At 47.2% G+C, this 24,452-nt stretch overlaps 1 protein-coding gene across 4 annotated transcripts in view; it reads right to left on the bottom strand.

Annotated features, from left to right (window-relative positions):
* The window catches only part of LOC111141081 (actin binding LIM protein family member 3), a 108,704-nt gene extending 84,663 nt beyond the window's left edge, over positions 1-24,041 (bottom strand). For all 4 annotated transcript variants that reach the window (XM_022493416.1, XM_022493415.1, XM_022493414.1 and 1 more), the window contains exons 1-2: positions 23,886-24,041; positions 23,427-23,526 (exon numbers count right to left, since the gene is read on the bottom strand). In XM_022493416.1, the coding sequence (XP_022349124.1) occupies positions 23,427-23,439 (13 nt within the window). In that variant the 5' untranslated portion in view covers positions 23,440-23,526; positions 23,886-24,041. The remainder of the gene's footprint in view (positions 1-23,426; positions 23,527-23,885) is intronic.
* Between the last annotated feature and the right edge of the window lie 411 nt (positions 24,042-24,452).

The following is a 24,452-nucleotide window of genomic DNA, read 5'->3' on the forward strand; positions in this document are numbered from 1 at the left end:
GTCAAGACGTGAGACACAACCAAGAAGGAGAATAAAAACACTAACAGATAATTAGGAGGGAAGATGAAGGCTATACTTCCTCTGGAGAGAAAAGATTTTATAGAAACAAAGATCTCTCCCCACCCCAAAATCAACAGGCAACAGCTGCTTTTTGCCTTCAGGAAATAAACCATTGTTCCAGGTTGAAAACTGAACCTGTTTCATCTGGGGGATGAGGGGGAAATGTTTACTTTCTGTGTGTATCAGCAAGTAGTTCTCAATTATCATTTGGCCCATGGAGAGTGCCCTGCAAACAGATTTTTTCCATCCATAAGTGTAGTGGACATCTGTTGTTTTGCCTGCTCAGCATCTGCTCAGCTTCTTCTGGCAACACAACTTCTTTTTCCCGTGGGGCACGCCTTCCGTGGAGTTCCAGTGGGCTGACCCTCTTCCAACGCCGGATCCGAAAGCAGCCTGGGCCTGGCCAATCAGAGGACCCCGATTCTCTTCCACATGCTTGGCAGGCACGTGACCATGTCATCTCTGGGGTTTTTCTACAGGAGCTCTTGGAGGAGCCATCTGGGTGGATACGGTGGGAGGAGGTGGTCTGGGGCTCCTGCTGCCATCTTGCCCATCTTGGGCCCCCCACCCCCATGTTGGGAGAGCCTACTAGAGATGGAAAAAGAGAATGAACAGGTGCTGAACCCATCACTTGTGTCTGTGGCTCCAGATGGGCCTGAAGTCACTGGCATTTTTGAACTTCCCAATTATATGAACAAATATAGCACAGTCCATTTCTAAAAAAAATATGAGTTAGTTTGAGTTGCAGTTTTGTCACTTTTAGTTGACTACTTTATGTCTTAATTAATCACAGTTTTCCCTCTAAATCATAATCTGTTATCAATTTAAGTTAAACACATTCCAGGACCATTTCATGCTGGACCTCATGGATCTAACACAACTCACAGCATCTAGCTGAGGACACAAGGACGGATGAGGTGGATGGGTCCCTCTCCTCATGTGACACACTCCAGCCTGGAAAATGGCAGGCAAAGTGCTCCAAGAGAGGAAGAGGAGTCTGTTGCTGACTCAATAGCCATGCCTCTCTTTGTCTGCTAACAGAACTTTTCTCTCCTGGAGGAAACCTGCTTCTGTTTACCTTCCCTGAGAAGCCATGTCTTCCAGTGTTCACCTGGGGAGGGAATCTTGATTGGGGAGACAGATTCTTTTGCCAACTGACTGGCTTAGGCAAAGGCATGTGATATACTCCTGGCCAAGGAGACACAAAGGGAGGACAGGTGGAAGGGGAGGGTTGTCTTTGCTCTTCTTAGCCTCTGGAGGTTTTTGTCCACTTTGGATGCTGGAACTGCAGCCCTGCCTGCCCACGATGGATTCTGAGGGATTCTGGAATTGTAAAGAATCCAGGTGCTTGAGGATGATGCTGAGCCTCTAAATCAACCTGCCTTGGTTCAGCTCCTCGTTGGCTTTTCTAGTCTACGAAATAGACATGGCTACATTCTTTAAGCTACTTTTAGGTGGGGGGCTGTCCCTTATTGCTGTGGACACTCTGTGGAGCCAAGAGGGCTATACTATGGAGCATCCAAGCAGTCAGGAAAAATTTCTGGAGCCACTCTGGAGGTGAAAACGTTAACCGAGCAGAGGTGGGGTGAGACAAGGTGGTTGTATAGTGGAAGTCAGTGGTGGAAGTGAAATGGGAACAAATTTCATCACGGTGGTGCTTTTTACTGTCTGAGTGTTTCTCAAAGTGATCAGCTAACCACCTCCTTCAGAGTCACCTGGGGAGGGGTTGTTATGGATTGTCAAAATGCAGATTCCTGGGCTTTCCCCCATACCTGTTGAATCAGACTTTAAATTTTAAAACAAGCTCCTCTGGAGAGTCTTTTGTTCATGAAAGGCTGAGAACCCTTGGGTTGGTGACTAGAAGACTCATGTACTCTCTGGCATCAAGATGAGAATTTTAGAAATCTTGATATCTGATAGTAGTGCATATCAAAAGTGTTGTCACAGATGACTTGATGCCAATATCCTTCTGAGGATTACAAAGTATATCTTCTCTGATGTGTTTGCCAGTCTTCACAAATGTTTAAGTCAGCTGGCAATGAAATAATGTCCTAATACAAGCATAATACAAGCAGATTAAACATCCATTTAATTTACTCAGCCCCTTTCTTTTCTCAAGTTGTCATTTCTTTTAGGAAGAGCTGTTTCTGGTCTGTGATTAGAGCCACTCCCCATCAGGCAGAGATGAACAGTGGTGTGGGCAGAGACATGAGCAAAGGGGTTTCCTCTCTCTCCAGTGTGTTCTGAGGAATGCACTTTTGGGGTCTCAGAGCCAGCTTCAGATGGTGTCATTTGTTCAAACCAGAGTCTGTTCTTCTACATGATGAACCCTGAAATTCGTGGGTTTGTTGAAACTCACATGGTCCATCCATTATCAAGGCATATAGATAGATCCCTTACTAAGCTCCCCACTTCAGCCTTTTCTCTCCATCTCTACCAGCCCCGTCCTAGCCATAAACATCTCTCACCTAGACGACCTCAGTGACCTTCCTACCACACATCTTTTCTCCATCTCAAGGAGGGGCCATTCTCTGATCCCCCTGACCCTACCCACTGGTAGTCATTTCAGCGTCTTGACATCTTATCTCATGTTTTTGTTTTCAGTAGCATAGTGAGGACCAGAACTCAGGACTTCTGATGCCAAGTTTAATGCTCATACTACAGTGGCAGGATCTGCTGCACCAGGAGAAAAGGATCTGAACTTAGAGGAGAATGGATTGGGTGGAATGAAATGGAAATGGGCAGCACAGGCAGGAGAGTCCAGCTGACCACAGAGGCAATAGGGGGTGTAGTCAACCAGACCGGAGCAGCTCACAGAGAGAGCACAGTCCATTCGGATCTCGTGAGCAGCCACTCAAAGGTCAGGAGCCAACAGATTCCTGCTGAACTTGAGCTAATTGGAACTTGCAATTTAAGGGTTCTTGCAGATATAGTCTTAAGGAGGGGATTAAAATTTTGCACCACTGTAGTGCAAAAGCAAGCCAGAGACAATAGGTAAATGAATGGGCATGGCTGTGTTCCAATAATACTTTATTTACAAAGATACGCAGTGGGCCAGAGCTGACTTTTGAGCCCTCATTTGCCCAGCCCTGCTATATAGAATCGTTCAGCGGGCTAGCAGAAGTGTGTGTGTCTGTGCTCAGTGTCCTGATGCCACCCATCTTTCTAGGCCAGCTCAGAGGCGCTCTGGCTGGGTCTTAGACTAGATGATTTGAAAGATCCCTACCCACTATGAGATTCAAGGCTCGTTTGGCCTGATTTTACCTCAAGGATAGAGAGGTAGAATCTCCACCTCCAATTCAAGCTATGTTTGGAATGGAAATTATCCTCCAACAAAATGCCTCCAATTGTAACTGCCAGTTCTATAACTGAGCATATGTTGGTGGAAGCTTCAATTCAAAGCGAGCCAGTTAAAATGCAAGGAAGGGACAGCTAGCAGATCTTTCCAGTTAGAGTCCAGGCTGTTAATTACTTTTGTAAAAGAAATACATAAACATGCAGATGGCAATTGTAGTAAATATGATCATCTACATATAAATATAAAAATCCAACCCACTCCTCAAGGCCTATCTCGTATGCAACATACTTTTAGAACTATTTCCAGATTCTCCCCTCACTCTCCTCTAAATATGAGCTCTCTTCTTTAAAAACTCATGGCATGTACTTTTTATCACTAAGCAGTGGTTCTCAAACTTGAGCCTGCATCAGAATCCCTAAATGTCTTGTCAAAACAGATTGCTGGGCCCCACCCCCAGGATTTTCTACTGAATAGGTCTGGGGTGGGGGCTGAGAATTTGCATTTCTAACAAGATCTCCCGTGATGCTCCTGCCACTGATGTGGGGAGAACCACGGACCCAGACCATGTTCTGCCCTATAACCATGTCACTTTTGTGCTTGCTTTATTTCCCCCAGCAGCTTTGAAATTACTTGAGGAGAAATGCTACAGTCTGGAGGATTCTTGTGGGTCCCCTGGACAAACGTTTAGACACACCCATGGGATAAGATGAGGAGTTACGTTTCTGGTCAGGATGAACTTGACAGCTGTTTCCTACAACAGGTATTTCTTGAACCCACAAAAGAAGCAAATGCAACAGACTTGCTCCCAAGGAGTAACCTGTAGCCAGTACAGGAAATTTCTGTGGCTAAACCACGCTGTAACAGAATCACAACATGGTCAAGTTCAATATTCTGGTGGAAGACCAAAACCCAAATGGAATCCATCAAGTGGTTATACAACTCTTCTTATACACAATGTGGTTACTGGGTGTGTGTGGGGGGCCCTGGGAGGGGGGCGAACAATGACAAATACTAGAAACACTAAAGTTTATCTCAATACCCTGTATAAGGAATCCAAAAATAAAAGTACATTGGGTATCAGAATGTGGCTATATCTGAAGTCAGGGACTTTAAAGAAATGATGAAGTTAAAAATGACGTTATCAGTGTGAGCTCTCATCTAATATGACTTGATGTCCTTATAAGAAGAGGAGATCAGGACGTTAAGCATGCCTAAGAGAAGACTGAGTGAAGACACAGGGAGAAGACTGCCATCTATAAGCCAAGGAGAGAGGTGTCGGAAGAAACCAACCTTGATGACCCCTTGATCTCAGACTTCCAACCTCCAGAACTATCATAAAATAAATTTCTTCTGTTTAAGCCACTCATGTGTAGTGTTTTGTTATGGTAGCCCTAACAAAGTAATTCAGGCTCCAAAGCAAGCAGTATTTTAGATAGTCTGAAGGGTATAAAAGCTGTCAGAGAATCAAGACCATGTAATGCCCTGGGAGGAGAAGATGCCTTGCACCGTCTGAGCCCTAACATCTCTTGCCCGGAGGATGCTAGTAGGTCTAGACTGGACCTTTCCCTGACTCACTCTCTACTCAGGAACCACAGTGATGTTTTCAAAATGCAAATCTGGCGATGTTTAACCTTGACTCCCATCACCGCCAATGGCATTTAAAACCATTCAGTGGTTTCACTTGGCTGTTGGGATAAAGCCAGGCTCCTTGCCATGATCTGCAAGGCCCTGTGTAGCCTGGTCCCCGCCAGCTCCCCCATCTCACCCCAGACCCCTTGCCCCCTCTGGCGGCACCCGACAGCCACACTGGCTCGCTTTCCTTTTCCTCAAATGCATCCTGCTCTCTCTCCACACCAGACATTTCCAGTCGGAAACGGACATGCCAGGGGCCACTTCCACATTTAGACGGGTGGCAGGTCCTGGAAAATGCGTCTGGAGGCAGATGACTTCCAGCAGGAAGAAGTCTTCACTGCTTTTGCCCCACTGCCTTCGTCAGCCTAGTCACCAGCAGAAATTGTCCAAAGAGCAGCTGAAAAGTGTCAGAACTTGAGGCGAGGGTGCAGTAAAAGGTGAGGCCTACAGAGATGGACACAGGATGTCCTTTCCAAACTAGACCCAGGTGTCACCCCTCACCTGGGAATTGTAAAAGGAGCTGAAGGGTGAAATTCTGGGCCTGTTGGCCAAAACAAGTCACCTGCTTTCATGGGCATGATGAAAGGGCTCTTTCTTTTTGGTCTGGTTTGCCCACTGTCCTTCCAGACACAAAGAGAAGAGCAAAGCTTCTATCCTGTGCTTGCTGTCCTGTGTCCTCTTTTTATCATCACTTAATTACAGAGACTGTGCTTTCTGAATGAGAGACCGAAATGCACGGTTGGACGCGTGGTCTAACAATGGGATGAAATATTTCAAATGAGGACAATTATACATAAGGACACTAGACCCACAATGGACTGACTCTTTTTACCCTGCCCCATTTACCTATAACCCAAATAAAGCTCGATTTGCCTTGTGCTCAACTGCTGTGCAGAACTGTATTAAATTTTAATGATGAAAAGAAACATGGCCAGCAACCAAAAGTAACAATAATAATAATAATAATAATAAAAGCCAAATATATGTTCGTTTCTCTTTCAAAGACTAGCTAAGGGAAGAAGCTAGCAAAGCAGAGGCTAACTCAAAGGCTTTCTCATTCACTGCTTCATTTGATTGTCACCCAACATGTGAGTTAGGAGAGGTGAGGGTCATGTAGCCTGTTTTATGGATGAAAAACTTGAGGCTTAGGGAACTGGAGAGATGTGTCCAGGCTTCTACACATGCCTTCTGACCCTAGTCCAGTGAGGTTTCTTTTCTGTGTTTGTGCCCATGAGCGCGTGCGTGCGCACACACACCGCTAGATTCCCTTCCCACCATTTTGCATCTTATAATACTTTTTAGAAAATTTCCTGGCATTAACGTCAGCAAAAATGATGATCACCAATATAAGTTCAAGAAATCCTAGAGATTCATTCACATTTGGTTCTCAAACCCCAGTTAAATGTGTTGCTCAGACAAGAAGGAGCAAACATCAATGAAACATACAAGCATTTTCACTCTCTCGGACTCTCTAAGCTAGATTAATGCTTTAAGGGAAAAAAAATCCTACCAGACTACATCTCTTCTAGCCAAAAAGCCATTCTGTCCCTAGTCGACTCCAGGAACCCTGGTACAATAATTAACATGTGGGCCAGAGGCCCAAACTCATTGGCACAGGACAGATTCTCAGATGAGAAACAGAGAAGCCCCAAATCCCACTCACATAAAGGGCTTATTGACATTATCTGTTGAAAAGAATACAGATTTCAAGGGACTTAGGCAGAGAGAAAGTAGAATTTTGGCTAAGGAGGAAGTAGGTGGGGGGCAGAGGGAGGACTTATTCCCGATTTCAAAATGCCTACATTTTCACCAGAGCGTTCTCTATGTTCATACACTCATGTGGACTTTGTAACTGGCTAACAAGCATTTCCCCATAGCACTGATATCACAGAAGCCAAAATAATCTGGGCCAGCCAACACATTCCAGTTGTAAAACAGAAGGTCGCAGAGAGTTCCCACAGGCAGATTAGCTATGTGTGATGCTCAGGTGCCCTGGGCTTGGGGGGTGGCCCGCTCAACTTGGGGCTAAATCCAGGAAGAGAGATGGTCTCAGTTACAGCAATGGCATTCTGATCTGGAAAACTAAAAGAAGATAGTGGTTCAATTATTAGTGGGAGAGAGACCGAGTGGATTAGGCCTAAAAGACCCATGAGAAAAACCAGAGGTCTAAAAAGTGCCCAAAAAGGAGATGGACACAGGCATTCATTCCATTTTCTCCTGGTCCCTGTGCTGAGTGTGGGATGCGGAGGACACACTCCGCATTGTCCTGCTAGAGCTGGAGGACAATCCCTGCATGTTGGATCATTAGCTTGTTTGTGTTCAGATTCTTCTCCACTGGAGGTGCGTGCAGAACCCTGAGTTGTAGCCCAACAGATGGACTATAAAGCATCACTAGGAAGAGAGGCTGTCTCAGCCCTCCTAAGGACAAGATGTCCTAAGGTTTCCTCGATTTCTTTGACACAGAAAGCTTTTCCCACATGAGCACACTACAGTGACACTAGCATTATTCCGGCGTCACTCTTCTGGCACCCACCAAGCCCCAGGGAAGACCTGGCTCCAAGTCCCAAGTCAGCACGAACAGATTTTAAAGTCTGCACAATAAAGCTCATGTTTGTTGGTACAGTCATTTATTCGGCAACAAGTTTGTGTCATCTTCTGTGGATGGGTAATTTCTACGTGCTAAGGACTCGGGATACATCAGTGAATAAAACCAGTACATTTCTTATTTATTGGGAGTTCACAAACTCCCCAAGTTTGTATGTGAAAGATATGGGAAAGTTTATATGGGGAAGATAGATGGTAAGTAAATAAACAAATAACTACAAAGTAGGACAAGTAGAATGAAGGAAATGAGTAAGGGGTGGGGATACATAACACATTTCTGATGACACTGCAAGAATTTGAGGAAGCCAGTCATGGAAGACCAGGGAGAAGAACCATGTGGGTGGAGAAGCAGCATGTGCAAAGGTCCTGAGGCTGGAAAACACAAGGCAAGTTCAAGGGGGCAAGTGTAGCTAGAACATCAGGGCCAGGGAGAGGGCTCCATGAGAGAAGGCTCTTAAAATACACAATTAAAAGATTTCCAAACATTTCCCAGAAGTTATTATAGTTGAAACAGCTCTTCGAAGTAAGCGAGCCTGATAGGATGGGTCCACTGAATTGATGAGGACACTAGCAGATATCACAGAGTTAGTGGGAGACCTGAGATTTGGCATCAGTTCTTCTGTTCCTAAGCTTAAGAATCTTTTAGAAGGTCTCCTCTTGCTATCTATATACTTATATGTATAAGTTGTATTTATGTAATTATATATTTACATATATAATAAGTATTATACACCTATATATTTATATACCTATTACATACTCATAGACCTGTATATGATTTATTTCTATATGAAATATAGAGAATGAAAGTATATATACATATATAGAAATTGGGTATGAATTATAAATAAGGAAATATGTGGATCTTAAAAACAGTGAGTTTTGACAAACGTATAAACTCGTGTAAACAGCATCTCAGTCAAGATGGGGTGGTTTCTACCACCTCTGATAATCTGTAATCAATCACTCTTCCCTCAACCAGAGGCAAACCCTGTTATAATTTCTACCCACACAGATTAGTTTTGCAGGTTCTTGAAGTTCATATAATGGAATCCTACAGTATGTGCTCTTTTATGCCTGGCTACCTTTTCTCAGCTTTTGACTAAGGCTTCTGAGATTCATTCATGCTGAGGCCTGTACCACTTGTTGGTTCTCTTTTACTTTTTTTGGTGCGTAGTATTCCACTGTGTAAAATGTAACACAATTTGCTTATCTACTTGCCTGTAGATGAGCATTTGGGTTGTTTTCAGCTCTGGGATGTTATGAATTAAGCTGCCAGGAACATTCCTGCACAAACCTCTCTGCAGATACATGTCTTCCTCTCTCACCTGTAAATACCCAGGAGGTGGAGGTGCTGGATGGTAGGTAGGCATAGGTTCGGTTTTTATGAAAGTCACAGTTTTCCCCAGTTCTAGTTTCTATTCCCACCAACAAGGTATGGGGAATTTTAGCCATTTTAGTGGGTGTCAACTGGTGGTTTTAATTTGCAGTTCCCTGATGAGTAATGATGTTGAACATGTTTTGTGTGCTGACTGACCATGTGTATATGCTCTTTTGTGAAAAGTCTGTTAGAATTGCTTGCCCATTTTTGCTGCTTTCGGTGCTCTAAGAAGTTATTGCCTACCTCAAGGTCATAAGATATTCTCCTCTATTTTCTTCTGGAAGCTGTACAGTTTTGGCATTCAATTTATTTAGTTCCCTGACCTATTTCAGATGAATGTTTGTGTATTGACTCGTGATGGACAAGTTTGTCAAATATGAGGATTCCTTTATTTTTATTTTTTTTAATTTTTAAAAAGATTTTATTTATTTGAGAGAGAGAGAGAGAGAGAGAGGGAGTGAGCAAGCATGATGGGGAAGGGGTGGAGGGAGAGGGAGAAGATGATGTCCTGCTGAGCAGGGACCCGGATGTGATGCGGGACTGGGTCCCAGGACCTTGGGATCATGACCTGAACCAAAGGCAGACGCTTAACCAACAGAGCCACCCAGGTGCCCCTCCTTTACTTTTATTTTAGTTTTACTTTTTATCATGGCATGCCTCGCATGAAGTGCACAGATGTTGAGTGTAAAACTCAAAAGTTTTTCACATACGTGTCCATCCATGTATGCATCTAGACGCTTAACCAACCAAGCCACCCAGGAGCCCAGAGGACTTGTTCTTAATATCAGAAATATTTGCTAGCCTCTCTGTATCAGTCTTATAGTTAAGTAACAGTTACGGTCGCTTTTTGCCATATTGAATTTTCTCAAACACATGCACTTGACGGACTGCTATGCATTCGAGGCTGAGTGCACACATGGGTTTACAAGCCCCGGAACAATTTCTCTGGCTCCCCACTGGTCTGTGGCGTGTAGTTAGGGAGCAAATATACTATATACCCTACTGACATATGGCTCCTGTCCTCAAGGAGCTTATAATCTAAGAAGAGAGCTAGGAAATGCACATAAATAAACCATGTGGACCTAGAGCAAATGACCTTAAGGACATTTTAAATCAAGGGTCGGGGGCTTCAGAAGAGGGAATAGCATCACTTCAGGAGTACATGAGAGGAAGCGGGAATGGAAGAGTCTTGTAGCCTAAAGATGACTAGGATTTTGACAGATGGGAATAATTGTAGGGGGTAACTGCCAATGGGAAGAATAGTTTAAAAAGAGGTGCCTTAGTTAGGATCCTTTTGGTTATAATTTACGGAAACCCAGCTGAAATTACTTTGAGCAAAAAATAAATGTGTTGGTTCTTGTGAGGATGGGGTCTGTGAGGGGGAATGGTAGGTAGTCTCTGGCTTTAGGTCTTGACTAGATTCCTTTGTTACAGGGTCAGAGCTATGACTTTCTTTATTTTTCAGACAGCTTCTCACTTCCACATATTGGACAAGAATGGCCACTGGAATCCCTAGACCCTCCCAGAATCTCCTCAGCTGCACAACCTCGGTGAAATGACTACTTCTCCTTCCCAACATCGCCCTATTCAATTTCAGGGAATGCTCTGGTTGGCTGCTCTTGGGTCTCAAATCAGGAACTCATGATACCAATCCCTGTGGCCAAGGTAGATGAGAACTCTGGCCAACCAGTCTAGGTCATGGGCCATCATTTGGGGGAGATGCAGAACCCCACACACGAGAGTCTCTTAGTACTATGTGGTATTGGTGGGAAAGAATCAGAGGAAGGGAGATAACTGAGCAGACAATCAGCTGCTATATTTCATTACAAGGGAACGTGGGCTTTGAGTAGGGAGGAGACTCTGCTTTAGACATGGAGCACGGACATGGAACATCACCTGGGTGTCTTGCCCCAGTGTCATTCTCTGCAGCCCAAGAGCCATTACTGAGCGGATCCCAGAGCAGCCTGGGCAGCCTGACATTTAGTGGCCTGTTGGGAAGAGTGTGAATGATGGGTGTGTTGTCTGTGCAGGGAGCATGAAGACTGGAGACAGCTGTGTACAGGCCTTTCTGTGTCTATCTTTCCAGTGCATCTTGTCTGTCACACTTGGAGTAAATTCCTCTTGGGATTAAAGGGATGAACTAACTGGGGATTAGGCATTTCTGTGCCATCATTTTGGAGAGCAATGTCAAAGCTGGAAGAGACAGTGGAGGTCATGTAGCATTGGGGGCAGCAAACTCTGGCTCGTGGGTCAGATCACTCTCCATCTTTATTTTTGTAAATCAGTTTTGACTGGGCTGAAGCCTTGTCCATTCGATGACACACTGTCTGGGCCTGCTTTCCGGCTGCAGAGACTGCGGGGCCTACAAAGCTCCAAATCTTTTACCACCCAGCCCTTTACAGAAAAAGTGTGTCAACCCCTGGTCTAGTAGGACATGCTTCTTACTCAGTCAGGATTATCCTCTACAACATTAATTTTATTTCTGACTCATGCCTAAGATCAAAAGAGATAATCCACGGACAGTTTAGAATGTAGTCTGACATACAATAATGCACTCCTTAAATGTCAGCTAAACAGAATGATGGGATATCAATATATACTTCCGTTCCCCTTTCCCAATGGAATGACCAAGAGGTGACTGTGTTGTAACAACACAATTAATTATGTGTTGATTAATTTCTTATTTAAAGGGAGTTTCCCTAACACAGTCAATGTATTTGTATTTCATTACTATACAGTTATTAACCACTGCTGGGTGTTCTCATGAGCCAGGCCCTGCGTTCAGCATCACACATCCATCCCTCACTCAGTGCTCCCCCAATATTCCCATCTTGAGAGAAAAAATGCTACTTTGCAGATAAAGCAAGGCACTGAAACCTGCACAGCTAGTGAGTGGCCAGGCTGGAATTTGAACCCAGGCCGTCTGACTCCACAGCTCAAGGGTTTATCGAACACACTATCTAGGCAGCTCGATTTGGTTAGTAACCTTGTTTTCAAAGTATCAGTTCACAGTCCCAGAAATCAGAATCAGATAACATGTCTACCTGTGGGTATAAGAACAGTAATGCAGCGCAGGCTATAGAACCGGTGCCACCCTCCCTGCACCCCGCACCTCCCCTCCCTGCCACTCCCACCGCACTGCTGCCCTTAATCTGCCTCTCACTGCCTCTCCTTGGACTCTCCCATCCATCAGGTATGTGTTGCCGGGGAGATCGTCCTAAATAATGCACGGCTCTGGTCGGATCCCTGCTTGGCTCAAAACCTCTCACAGCTTCTCATTGGCCGGAGACTGTAACAAACACCTTCCAGAACGGCTTTTAAAACTCTCCAAGATCTGATCCTCACCAACGGCCCAGCCTTATTTCCTCACTGGCCACCTAGTCATACTCTATAGAGTACAGACCAACTGGTCATCCTGATATTTCCCGGAATACTCTGCATTTGTTTATTTCACCCTCCACTCTAGCCAAGGGCTCAGGACGCAGGCGTTGTGCAACGTGGACTGTGGAATCTTGCTGGAGAAGGATTGAGTAAGCCCGTCTGGGATGCCCCAGCTTTCTCTTATGCTCTGCCTAACGCAAGTTTATTCACATCTCAAGGTCCTCTCTACAATGAGGTCCCAGGTCTTCCAAAGGAATTTGGCCTGCCTTCCCCTTCACTCCTTCCCTCTCAACACTCATGGGCTTCTCCAGCATTTTAGCCACATACCGTGTTCACTCTTCAGCCACACCAGAAGGAGGCAATCCGGGGTCACGCTCTCTGTCCTGTGTGTCTCCATCCTATGGCACCTGGCCCACTGCCAAATCCAAAGCACAGATTTGTGTCATGGTCCCAGTGAAGGGGACAGCAGTGCTGGGACAGTGAACAGGAGACGGACTGTGATGTTCATCAGTGTAAAATGAGGAAAGAAGGTGAAAAGAAGGGAGCAGGAAGGAGTGAAAGGAGATCGGAGTCCCATGGACATGGTTTTGAACATCTGCCTGACGCTGCCTGCTCGTGTGAGGGTGGCCAGGTGACTTCGCCTTTGAACCTCAGTGCCCTTTCATGCAAAATGGGGTATTAAATATTCCTTGTTAAATCCACCCGTTCACATATACATTCAAGGTTTCATTACTTATTTATTTTTTACTGAAGTGTAGCTGACACACACTGTTACATCAGTCTCAGGCGTACAATAGCGACTCAACAACTCTACGCCTTACATTGTACTCAGCACAAGGGTAGCTCCCATCTGTCTCCACACACCGCTGTTACCCTGTCATTGGCCATGTTCCCCATGTGTGCCTTTCATCCCCATCACCTAGCCATCGCATAACTGGAAGCCTGCGCCTCCCACTCTCCTTCACCCATTTCGCTCATCCCCCAAACCTCCTCCTCTCTGGGAACCGGCAGCATATTTTCCATATCTATGGGGTTGTTTCTGCTTTTTTCAATGTTTGTTTTTGTTTTTAGATTCCACATATAAATGAAACCACATGGCATTTATCTTTCTCTGTCTGACTTGTTTCACTTAACATAATACCCTGTACATTGATCCATGTTGTTGCAAATGACAAGATCACATTGTTTTTTATGACCGAGCAATATTCCATCATATATAGAGATATGTGCATGTGTGTGTGTGTGTGTGTGTGTGCCATATCTTTGTTATCCATTCACCTATCAGTGGACACTTAAGTTTGCTTCCACATCTTGGCTATTATAAATCATGCTTCCATACACATAGGGGCTCATGGATCTTTTCAAATTGGTGTTTTTGTTTTCTTTGGAATTACTGGATCAGATGATATTTCTATTTTTAACTGTTGAGGGACCGCCACGCTGTTTTCCACAGTGGCTGCCCCTATCCACATTCCCACCAACAGTGCACGAGTGTTCCTTTTCCTTCACATCCATGCCAACACTTGCTATCTCTTGATCCTAGCCATTCTGAGAAGGGTGAGGTGATAGATCATGGTGGCTTTCATTTGCCTTTCCCAGATGATAAGAGGTGTTGACCAACTTTGTGGCCAATGACCTGGTCCTAGAGCCTTAGCTTCCTCCTTTAGAAAATGAGGGTACTATTACTACCTATCTCCTACAACCTTCATGAAGATTAAGTGAGCTTGTGTCTGCAAAGAACTTAACACTGTGCCTGGTACATAGTAAATGCTCAACAAACATGAACCATTTTAAGCCTTCATCCCTCTGGGTCAAGCACTGTGATGAGTTTGGAGGACTGGGCAGTGAATGAAACAGACGAGCTTGTCACATGGTCATCACGTGGTTTACAGTCAAAAGACAGTAAGAGACAGAAACAAAGGAAACGTGCTCACAGACAAAGCAATTACTGACTGTGGTAAGTTCCATGGAGGATGGCGAGAGCCAACATAACACAGGGACCTGTCTTAGGTACAGAATACAGGGAAGGCTCAGGGAGGACTGTTGCAAGGATTAACTAAATTGTATATATAAAAGATTTGCACTCATTCTATATCTGGAAAAGAACATCTCTTGATTAGGAAGGAGATTAAAAAAGTGGTCAGTGGCTAAGAAATCTCTGATGGGCATTGGGCTTCTTTTTGTTCCTGAAATGCTGCCTCCCTAGGTCCCTTCTCCCCATGTGTAATGGGTCCAGGCTCTGTCTCTGTCCCTTGAAGGAGGGATTTTTCTTCACTCGAGGTGCTGCCCCATATAATCCTGGCATCACAGGCGATTCTCCTTCCAGAATAACTCATGCTGACCATAAAAATATCTAATTTTACAGTTGCCTTAGATCGTCCTTGCATGGGCAGAGTCCGGATCCCTGGGCTGTTTCCCCAGATTTCAAAGAGCAGAAGACCTCGGGCTGCCTCTTCCCCTACAGGCTGAGAGCAGCTTGCTGCGGGAAGATTCTCACTTGGTGGAGTGTGCTTCAGGTGCTTAAAATAGATCAACTGTGTCATTAGACAGACTATCGCAAAGCACTTGTTTCATTGGCCCTGCTGGTGCTGGTGAGGGCAAGAGATAACAGCCCATGGAGAAAGACCTGCGCTTTGCACAAAATTAAGCAGATGCGAGGAAGAAGGTCTGGAAGTGATACAGGCAGGAGAGAGTGGAATTCTGCCAGGAGAGGGGGTGGGGATGGTTGCGGGAGCACACAGCCATAACCACAGCACCGGGAGCAATGGGGACTGCCAAGTACAGCCTGTCTAGTTCCCTTGTCTGGCTGGTGATAAACTTAGAAAAGAAGCTAGAGACTTCCGGGTGGCAGGGCACATCCCAGCAGCGCTGTGTGAAATTGTCAAGGGGTCATACTCTTCAGGGGACACAAAGCCAATGTGTGGGGCTGGCTCTCGCATCATCTCCCTACTGCTCCTTCAATGCCCTTTCTCTACTATTCTGGCTGCCTTTTCCTGGGCACGCTCCAGGGTGCCTGAATGCCACACTTCAGATGCAGCTTCAGCAGGGTTCTGAGAAGCGATGCTATGACCTTGCCTGTCCACGCAACCTAGAATTACATTGTCCAGCAACCCACATCGCTCCAATGCTTCCTACTGAACTTGAGACCAACGTGTCCCCTCCCCCAACCTTCTACTCCAGTGGCCACCATGCCTGGTGTCATGAACAAAGGGAAGTAATGGGAACAGAGGAGTGGAAGAGGTCCAGTTGGGACGTGGGGGTGACCAGAGGTGGACACAGACTGAACACCAAAGCGTGAAGGAGACAAGGACTCCTTTCTAATGACTAACTTCAGTGAGTGTTCTAGCCATCAACTGGGACCATAGAGTTGAAGTCATTTTTCTCTTTTTTTCTTTTAGGGAGAATGGGTTGGATTTGAAGTACCCTGGGATATCCAAGTGGGCAACTTAACAGATGGTCAGGAAGATGAACCTAGAGCTCAGTAGAGAGACCTTTATCATAAAGACAAAGAGAGCAGGCTTTTCGTCCAAATGAATTCATCAAATATCTTTGAGCACTGACAGTGGGCTAGGCACTGTGCTTTGCTTTTTGTGAATTATCTGCCTCTCTATTTCTTCTAGAGGAATGAAGAAAAATCTTCTCCCAGCTGTGGAAATTATGTTGACATTATCCACTCACTCCTACCTATCTTTCCCAAGCAGGAGAACCTCATACTGATAGAGGAGAAATCTTGAAGAGCCAAATGGGATCAATGCTGTCTGGGGTCAAGTTCAGTGATTCCCTCTCACGAATCACTCCTTAGCTGGGATACACCGACCTTTCCGACCCAGAGCTAATGCTGCTGACCAGTTGTCCTCAAATGCGCCAGGCGTGCCCCATAGGTCAGAACAATCCCTGGAACAGTTTAGCGTGGCACAGTACCTTCCTTTGGTCTAGAAAAAGTACCCCGGGCTGGGATCAATTATCCAGAATTGCCTTCCTTTGGTCTATGCCCCACCCACTACTACTAGGTTCCCCTGGAAACAAAACTGACCTCTAGGAGACGGGGGCAGACATGTTTGCCCAACTGTATCAGACAGGATATGATATCACCCTTCTGGGAATGGGTCAGCTGGGGAAATCCTTATTTATGTAGCAGGATTCTGCTCACTTCAAGAGGACTTTTATAGCATGGCACTGTTAATCAGTGGCTAAGTCTAGATAGAACTTTCTCCAGTAAAAACGAGCAGATAACGTTGCAGTTTCTGCATCTCGGGGTAAACACACTCTTCCCCATGTTTGACGTTATATTGATCATCTACTAGACTGGGGGTTAAAAATTAAAATGCCTCCAGCAGCAAGGGAACATAAAAATACAAAGCTGTCCTTGTGCAGTTTACGAGGACAGTGTGGCAAGTGGGCAGCCTGGAGACCAGCACATGTCCCACGGAAAGCGGGCAGTCCTAGTGCTGTCCTCACGCAGGAAAACGGGCTGGGATGCAAAATCTTCCCTGCCCCGCCCCCACTTTTTAAGATTGTTTATTTATTTATTAGAGAGAGAGAGAGAGAGAGAGAGAGAAGATGAGCAGGGGTCTGGGCAGAGGGAGAGGGGGAAGCAGACTCCCCGCTGAGCAGGGAGTTCCCAAGGCAGGGCTCCATCCCAGGACCCCGAGATCATGACCTGAGCTGAAGGCAGACGCTTAAAGACTGGGCCACCCAGACACCCCCACTGTCCAGCTTTTTAAGAGAAGCTAGAAATTCTCATTTTTATATCTCAATTTCCCCATTTCTCACTGTTGGCTAAAAATTCAAATTGACTGAAAACCTCATGTAGGGCAAATAAAACCTGTCCTATTATGCTAGTCACCAGGTGGCCCATCTTTCAGGGCCTGTGTGACCCACGAAGGCAAGAGCCCCACTGTCTTTTAGATTTACTGCCATGTCCCCAGCATCCCACCTGGTGCAGAGTTGGTGGTCAGTAAATATTTGTTGAGTGAATAAATGAGCAATCCAATTCTTATTCCCCATGTTGGACATTCCCAGGAACGAGGCCAATTGAAAACCAATACCATGACTATAAATTCTGTTACACCATCGAGAGGCTACGGCTGTGCATAATGACCTGGATAGGGGGTGGAGTGGGAGTTGCCTTTGCTGCAGACACACAGAGTGTGGAATACTAAGTCGTCCCCGTCTTCCCTTCTGGGGACCTCCTACGTGTGAGCTTTACGTTTCCAGTTCTCAAGGAGAGGCTCCACTCCCGCTGGTCAGAGGTCAGCCTCCTCCATGAGCCCTGGGGAGGGGATGATATTCAGGGGAAAACCCATCCACAGAAAAATCTTCTTGATGAGTCATTTAGGTAACAAACACCGCATTATGGATTGTGTTCCTATGTTAGACTCCTTAACCCCCAGTTCCCCAGAATGTGACTTGTCTGGAGATAATGGTCTTTATAAAGGTAAGCAAGTTACAGTGAAGTCATTAGAATGGGCCCCAATCCAGTGTGACTGGTGTCCTTATCAAAAGGGGAAATTTGGACACAGAGACAGACAGAGGGAGGGACACAGGTGGAAGACAGCCATCCACAACCAAGGACAGAGGCTAGAAAAGATTGATTCCAAGGCCCTCAGAAGGACCCCATCCTGCCAACACTCTGATTTTGGACTTTCAGCCTCCAGAACTGCGGGACAATACACTTCTGTCGTTTAAGCCCCCCAATCTGTGCTGCTTTGTTATGGCAGGTCTAGCAAACTGATACACGCTGTTTTTATTTGTTTTATAAACATTTGCATGGCCCGGAGGCGTATGAAGCAATTCAGAGCTATCAGTTCACGCATTCTTTCCAATAGCTCTGTGAGACAGGAACTATCGGGAGCTGCCCTGGGATCAGATGAGGAAGCAGGTACAGAGAAGGTATGCGACTTGCTCAAGGACACACAGCCAGTAAAGGGTAAGTTCCAGTCTGTACCCTTAAGGGCTAAAGGAGGACGATTTAACTGGCGAAATATTCAAAAAGTCAGAGTTGCTTCCACACTTTGGGTTGTTTTCTGTTCTAGTACAATGGTATCCGGCCACTGTTGGGGGTCCGCCAGGGGCTGACCATTCACCACACCAGATGTTATCTCAGCAAGATAAAGCCTTTGCCAGATAGGAAAGCTGGAGCTCAGAATTGGTATCACTTCCTTTGTGCACTACAAATACTCTTGAAATCACATTGTGATTTTCAGAGCTGTGTTATACTCATTTTGGATTTTTTTTTTTTTTTACAGATTTTTATTCATTTATTTGAGAGAGAGAGATTGAGACAATGAGTGGGAGGAAAGGCAAAAAGGAGAAGCAGACTCCCTGTGGAGCAGGGAGCCCTCTGAGGGTTTCCATCCCAGGACCTTGGGATTATGACCTAAACCAAAGCCAGACACTAAACTGACCCAGCCACCCTGGCACCCTCATTTCGGATGGTTTTAAAATTGTTCCTTATGTTATTCCTCAACCCTGCTCCTACCCTCCAAGATTCATTTGTCAACAACTGCTTCATTCATTTGAGAAGCATGGTTTAAAAAAAACAAAAACAAAACTCCATCCTTATAAAGCATACAGTCATCTCTATTTTATCTGAATTTTGCAAATGTAAAATTGCTTTAGAGGGCAGCCTACCAAGTTAGTGTTTGTAGTGGATCCTTCTTGTAAAGAACTCCGGGAGTTCCTGACCTGGCAGAGGACCGTCATCTCGCTCCTTACGCTGGACATCTTCAATTCTGAGCTCCCATGCGTCTCCCCACCCACTGTGCTGCCTTCTGTACTCTGCACTGTGCCCTTCAAGGCTGAATATTATGGGCCCATCAACTGCTTTCCTTGCCCTCTGGCCCCTGGTTGGATTGGGCCAATGGGGAGCATAGTAGGAGATGGAGGAAGGGAGGAGAGGGCAGTCAGGCAGTTACCAGCCTTCTAGTACTGGGCCATCCTGGCTTCTTGTTTGTTTCTCTACATCCTTCTCACACACTCGCATAGACTCTTTCTATTTAACTCTATTTAACTTTAACTTCTATTTAACCTTCAAACTGCCTATGTGTTCCCTTCCAGGACCCTAACTGATAGACTCCTTTCCTCCTCTTTAATTATATTATAATTTCCTCTATAATCCAACAGCTGTGAGGCCATGCAGATTTTATTTTCTAAAAGCTCTTTCCCCTGACTTTTATTCTTACCACCACCAAAATCCTGGCCCTCAGACCTTTTCTGAACTAGGGTGATTGCCTCTCAGCTAGGATCCTAACTTCCTGTCTTGCACTTTTCAACCCATGCCCTATACAACACCAGGTTAATAATCTTCCCAGAGGTTTCCTTCAGGAAGCTATGGTTTTCCTATGAACAGGACCTAGTGCTAGCCACCACAGCAGCAAAACATGCTCATTTTCCACCAGAGGGTTCAGTTCTTCCGTTCCTGTCATTCCAGAACTTTGCTCCGTGGCCAATTCAACTTCAGATTCGACTCCATCCCCCAGGACCCGAGGCCAGCGAGCCTCTCCCGTTATTTCTCTCAACCTCACTACAACCCTGCCCTTTGGCATTACTGTTCGCCTCCTATACATGATAAAGTTTAGGTTCAACGACGTAAGCTGTCTGGTCTGAGATCACAGAGTCTACCACAGATCCTGCATTTGAAGTATAGAATCCATACCCCCGAGCGCTGGTTCTTATAGCCCCAGGATGATGTCTGCTTATCTCATGACATGGGCGCTAGGAATCTTTGATGCTCTTTTTAGCAAAACAGTCCGTTCCAAAACTGTAACCTTTCCATGACAGAGACCAAGGAAAGGATCAGAGGACGGGAACTGCCAATGAGCTAAAGGAGGATGGTTCTTGGCCTAATTGTGTATGGTGCTCATGATGACCCCCAACCTGGAGGATGGGCTGCTGTTCAGCTCTGGGCCTCTGAAAGCCACAGCATACCTCAGGGGGACCCCCCCCCCCCCTTGGCTGCAGGGCTGGGAGGGCAGTCCACCACGTCGGTACCACCACCCGACTCCATCCTCCCCGGAATTACCTCTTCCTCTCAAATTCCTGCTCTGCGGTGTATGGAAGCTCAGCTAGATTTTGGAGGAAAGGATTCAGAAGACACTAGAAGTGCACTGAGAGATTGCTAACAGAGCCCTAATGTCCCCCGGTGTTACCATCTGAGCCACGCGTGTCTCATTTATGAATAAAAACAATTCACATACGCGTACAAAGCATTTTCTCCTGATCCCACTTAATCCTCAAAAACCTTCTGGTAGCCTCGATTCATAACCGCGGTGTGACATCAGAGAGGCTGAGGGACCTGCTGGCTGACGACATGGAGCCCACGACAACCACCACAATGACCACAGTGGTGACAAGAATGGCCTGACCGCCATCGCTGATACGAGGCCAGCGATGGCTCAGGCCCCACACTCTGGCTGTGTTAATGCCGTGTTAATATTTCCCTCCATCCCACACGAGGTATGTCCTATCATCTCCACTTTGCAGGCGAGACAACCACGGGGAAGACCACACAGCTAAGACGCGAAACACAAGGACCAGAACCTGGGACCAGCTGAGCCCAGAGCCTGAGCTCTGTCAGTTCTCACGCGCTGCCCCAAGCCCTCGGCCTGGAACTCCTCTTGCCTAGATGAAATGACTGGCCCTTCGTCCTCATCCCACTTTGCCCTCACTTCAGTGGGGCCATCCGAACCAGCGATCAGGAATGCTGCTGCACGCGGTCAAAACACAACGCGTCCAAACACCTCTCATAACCCCCAAAGCTAACCGCATGGCTTGAAGACGTTAGTGAATGTTATTAGTTACAAGGTGTCCCCCATGAAACTGGAGCAGTCATGCCATCTCCCAGGGTCAGGGTAGCAGTTGGGGCGATGCTGGGCACATGGACCGGTAGAGGCTGAGGACCCAAACATGGAAGGGAGAGAAAAACTGGGTAAGACTATCTCTTAGGTTCAGTTTCAGGCACAAGGGTTAAGTAAGAATTTTACATTCCAAAGGGGAGAGCATTTTTGCTGACATTGGGTCACCTCAAGGGCCTCTGCCAACGCCCAGTCCCTGTAACCTTATGACCTTGTCATGGCTTCACTCATGTGAGGTCGGATTTCTCTTCTCTACTTGCAGACTCTCAGGGCTGGGAGTGGCCACAGGGATGATGGAGCCCCTCCCCCGTGCTGGAGTGGCCAAAGTGTTCCCTGGTGTAGCCTTTAGAGAAGCACTTTTTTTTTTTAATTTTTTTTTTTTTTTTTTTTTTTTTTTTTTTTAGAGAGAAGCACTTCTTACAGGGCCCTCAGCGGCTGCCCAAGTCATTCTACTCTGTTTATTTTCCACTACTCCTGGAAAATAAACATACTTTCCCTATTTAGAAAAAGTATATGAAGCTGGTATCACATTTTTGTTAGTCCTCAGCATTCAACTCTATTGGTTGTTATTTCTTAAAAAAAAAAAAGTAAAAGCTGTTTCCTTTTTTCAGGAATATTCAATGTTGCTAATGGGACAAGAGAAAAGGGCAGGGGGCCAGCGGCTTGGGAACTTAATTCTAAGTTTCTTGAAAAATAGATGAGCCATCTTTCTCTCCTATCATTTGATGAGAAAGGACTCCCATAAATACGTCTTTCCCCTGGCGACAGGGAGACACAATGACAGCTCACATCTTTACTTCTCTGAAAACACCCAGAGGCAAACATGTCGCCCACTTGGGTGACCAGGTCTATGGAATTTGGCTTTTTTTCTGGAGCCTGGTATGAAGCCAAAGCACCGTTCCTGACTGTCAAAACCAGGAGGCAAAATTCTCTGGCTGGAAGAGGCAGGGGGAGTTCAGCCGTCCTTGCTCAGCAGAGCTATGCAATACACAAAGGAAGACAGCAGAGAGATGAGTCATACAAATACATAGTAAATAAATATATTTCACTTCCATCTCCCTGGCTTTTGCTTTGTTTTCTTCTCCTCCATGCCAACAGCCTTGACATGGAGGGAGGCTGGAGAAACAGTGGCTTTGGTCTGGACACAGCCTCAGAAGGGGCTGATTTTTCTGGCCTTGTTTTTCAGCTCCAGCTTTTTAAGAAGAAACTTACAGATTTAGATCCAGCCGTTCTCATTTTACAGATCAGCAATCTGGGATCCAGAGAGGAGAGTGATGGGAGAGTCGCAGACCCAGGGAACCGAATGTTCCTAGGGTTCTCTGCTTCAACAATCTCACCTGCTACTGAAAGGACCCAGACAAGCTGAGCTGACGAGGAGGCCGGGAGAGGGGGGCGGTGGGGGGGGGGGGGAGACTTGAACCCAGACCTCCTCTCCAGGGTGGTGGTCACAGTGGGTGCCCATGGTCCAAGGGACTACACCGAAGAGAAACGAACGGGTCCTCCTTGTATTTTTGCCTGCATTTCTCAGCAGCTGAGGCCCAGCCTAGCAGCAAAATGTCTGGTCCTGTCTCTGCAGAGCAGTTGCTGCCTCTGGCCTGTTAGCGATCTTGGCCAAAGGGCTTGTCCTCTCCTCTCTTCTCAGGATGGCTACACAGCCTGTAGGTGTGTGGAGAAATCAGCCCCAGGCCCATGGGGCTGCGGGCACGAGATCAGGATATTTCACAATCTCTAGACCCAAAGGTGGCTTCCTGATGATTTGTTTATCAAACTGCTCGCTTCCAGCCCACTGCCTGCCCACATCCACCCACCACCAGCCCCGGGCTGGCCTGCCTCCTCTTCCCAGCTTCAGGACAAGCCAGGCTGTCCACGGCTTTCCAGCTGTGTGCGGGGAGGTCTCCTCAGAGCCCCCACAGTCAGACAATGGCCACGTTCGTTAGTGCTTCCTAGGCCTTCCCAGGCATTGCTAGAAGGAGACAAGCAGCCTTCCCCGCAGAGGCAAGTGTTGCTGCCAATAAAACATGAGCAAAATTGTCATGAAAAGCCGGACCCCCATCCCTCTTCTGGGGAGCACAGAAAGGACCAAGAAGGAGTCTGGGGGCCATGTGTCCACCCCGATGCCAGGCTTCCTTCCTCCTTCCAGGCGGCCCCAGCGCAGGCTCCTGCACCTCCCGCCCCCACCCTGTTCCCATGGCAAAGGAGAGGAGGACCCACTTACTGCTCGTGTTCATGGTGATGCCTTTGCACTGGGTCTTTCATTCGATACGGAGGACCCGGTTGCTTTTTAAATCTTGCGATCTTCCGACCTCACTCATCACCTGGGGGGCGAAAAGGCAGTCCAGTGCCAGCTCTGTATCCTCAGGTGCTCTCTCTCCCTCTGCCGTCCCCTCGGCAGTCTAGGCTGCAGCCACCGGCCTTGAAGGCAAGTGGACTAACAGGCGCAGGTGAGAGCAGGGAGGAGGAGGCGGCGGCGGGAGGACACGCGCGCCGGGTCCCGCGGCCCCTCGGACCCCGGTGCCCGGCAGAAGCGGGGCTGGCAGCGCCGGCCCGCGCGCACCCCCGACTACTCCAGCCCCGCGGCTCCGGAGCCCAAAGGGGGTGTGGACCACGGGGAGGCAGGGCGGGGGCAGCGCGTCCCCGCCCGGCCTCGGGAGCAGCCACCGCCCCCGGGACCCACCTCTCGGCCGGCGTCGGGAGCCAGAGGCCCCTGCCTGGGCCCCTGCGACCGGCTCATGAATCCTGGTCCTCGTCTGGAGTCTCGAATTCCAAGGCGAGCAAAGCGAAATAGGAGAGCTCGACATCCATGATGCGGGCTCGCGGGGTGGCAGCGCGGGGGGCGCGGCCGCTCGCTGCCGCCACCTGCTGGACGCGCCGGCGCGTGGCCAGGCCCCGCCCCGCCGGGCTTCTCCTGGGGTCCTGGGGTGTGATGGCGGGACGGCGAGGTCCCTTGTGCCCAGGGGCCGGCCAGGGGGTGCTGTAGCGCTGCTTTCCCCTCCCTCGGTGCTGGGGTCTATGGGCTAAACAGTTTTAGGAAGATAAAGCCGTCAGCGGGAGGGCCTGTGAGGGAAGGATGGGCTTTGCAGGAAGCCAGTTCTCACTTCCAACTCCACTTCTGACCAGGGCCCTTGTACTCTGGTCTTGAGCAGATCACTGCTGTCTCTGCCTCATTTTCCTCATGTGTCTAAGGTGGCTGCTGGACCGAGTGGGTGAGACGTTAGGGGTTCCTCTACCGTCCTCATTTGAA

This window comes from Enhydra lutris, unplaced genomic scaffold, assembly GCF_002288905.1.
Source record: "Enhydra lutris kenyoni isolate GAN:26980312 unplaced genomic scaffold, ASM228890v2 scaffoldscaffold5, whole genome shotgun sequence".
NCBI lineage: Eukaryota > Metazoa > Chordata > Mammalia > Carnivora > Mustelidae > Enhydra > Enhydra lutris.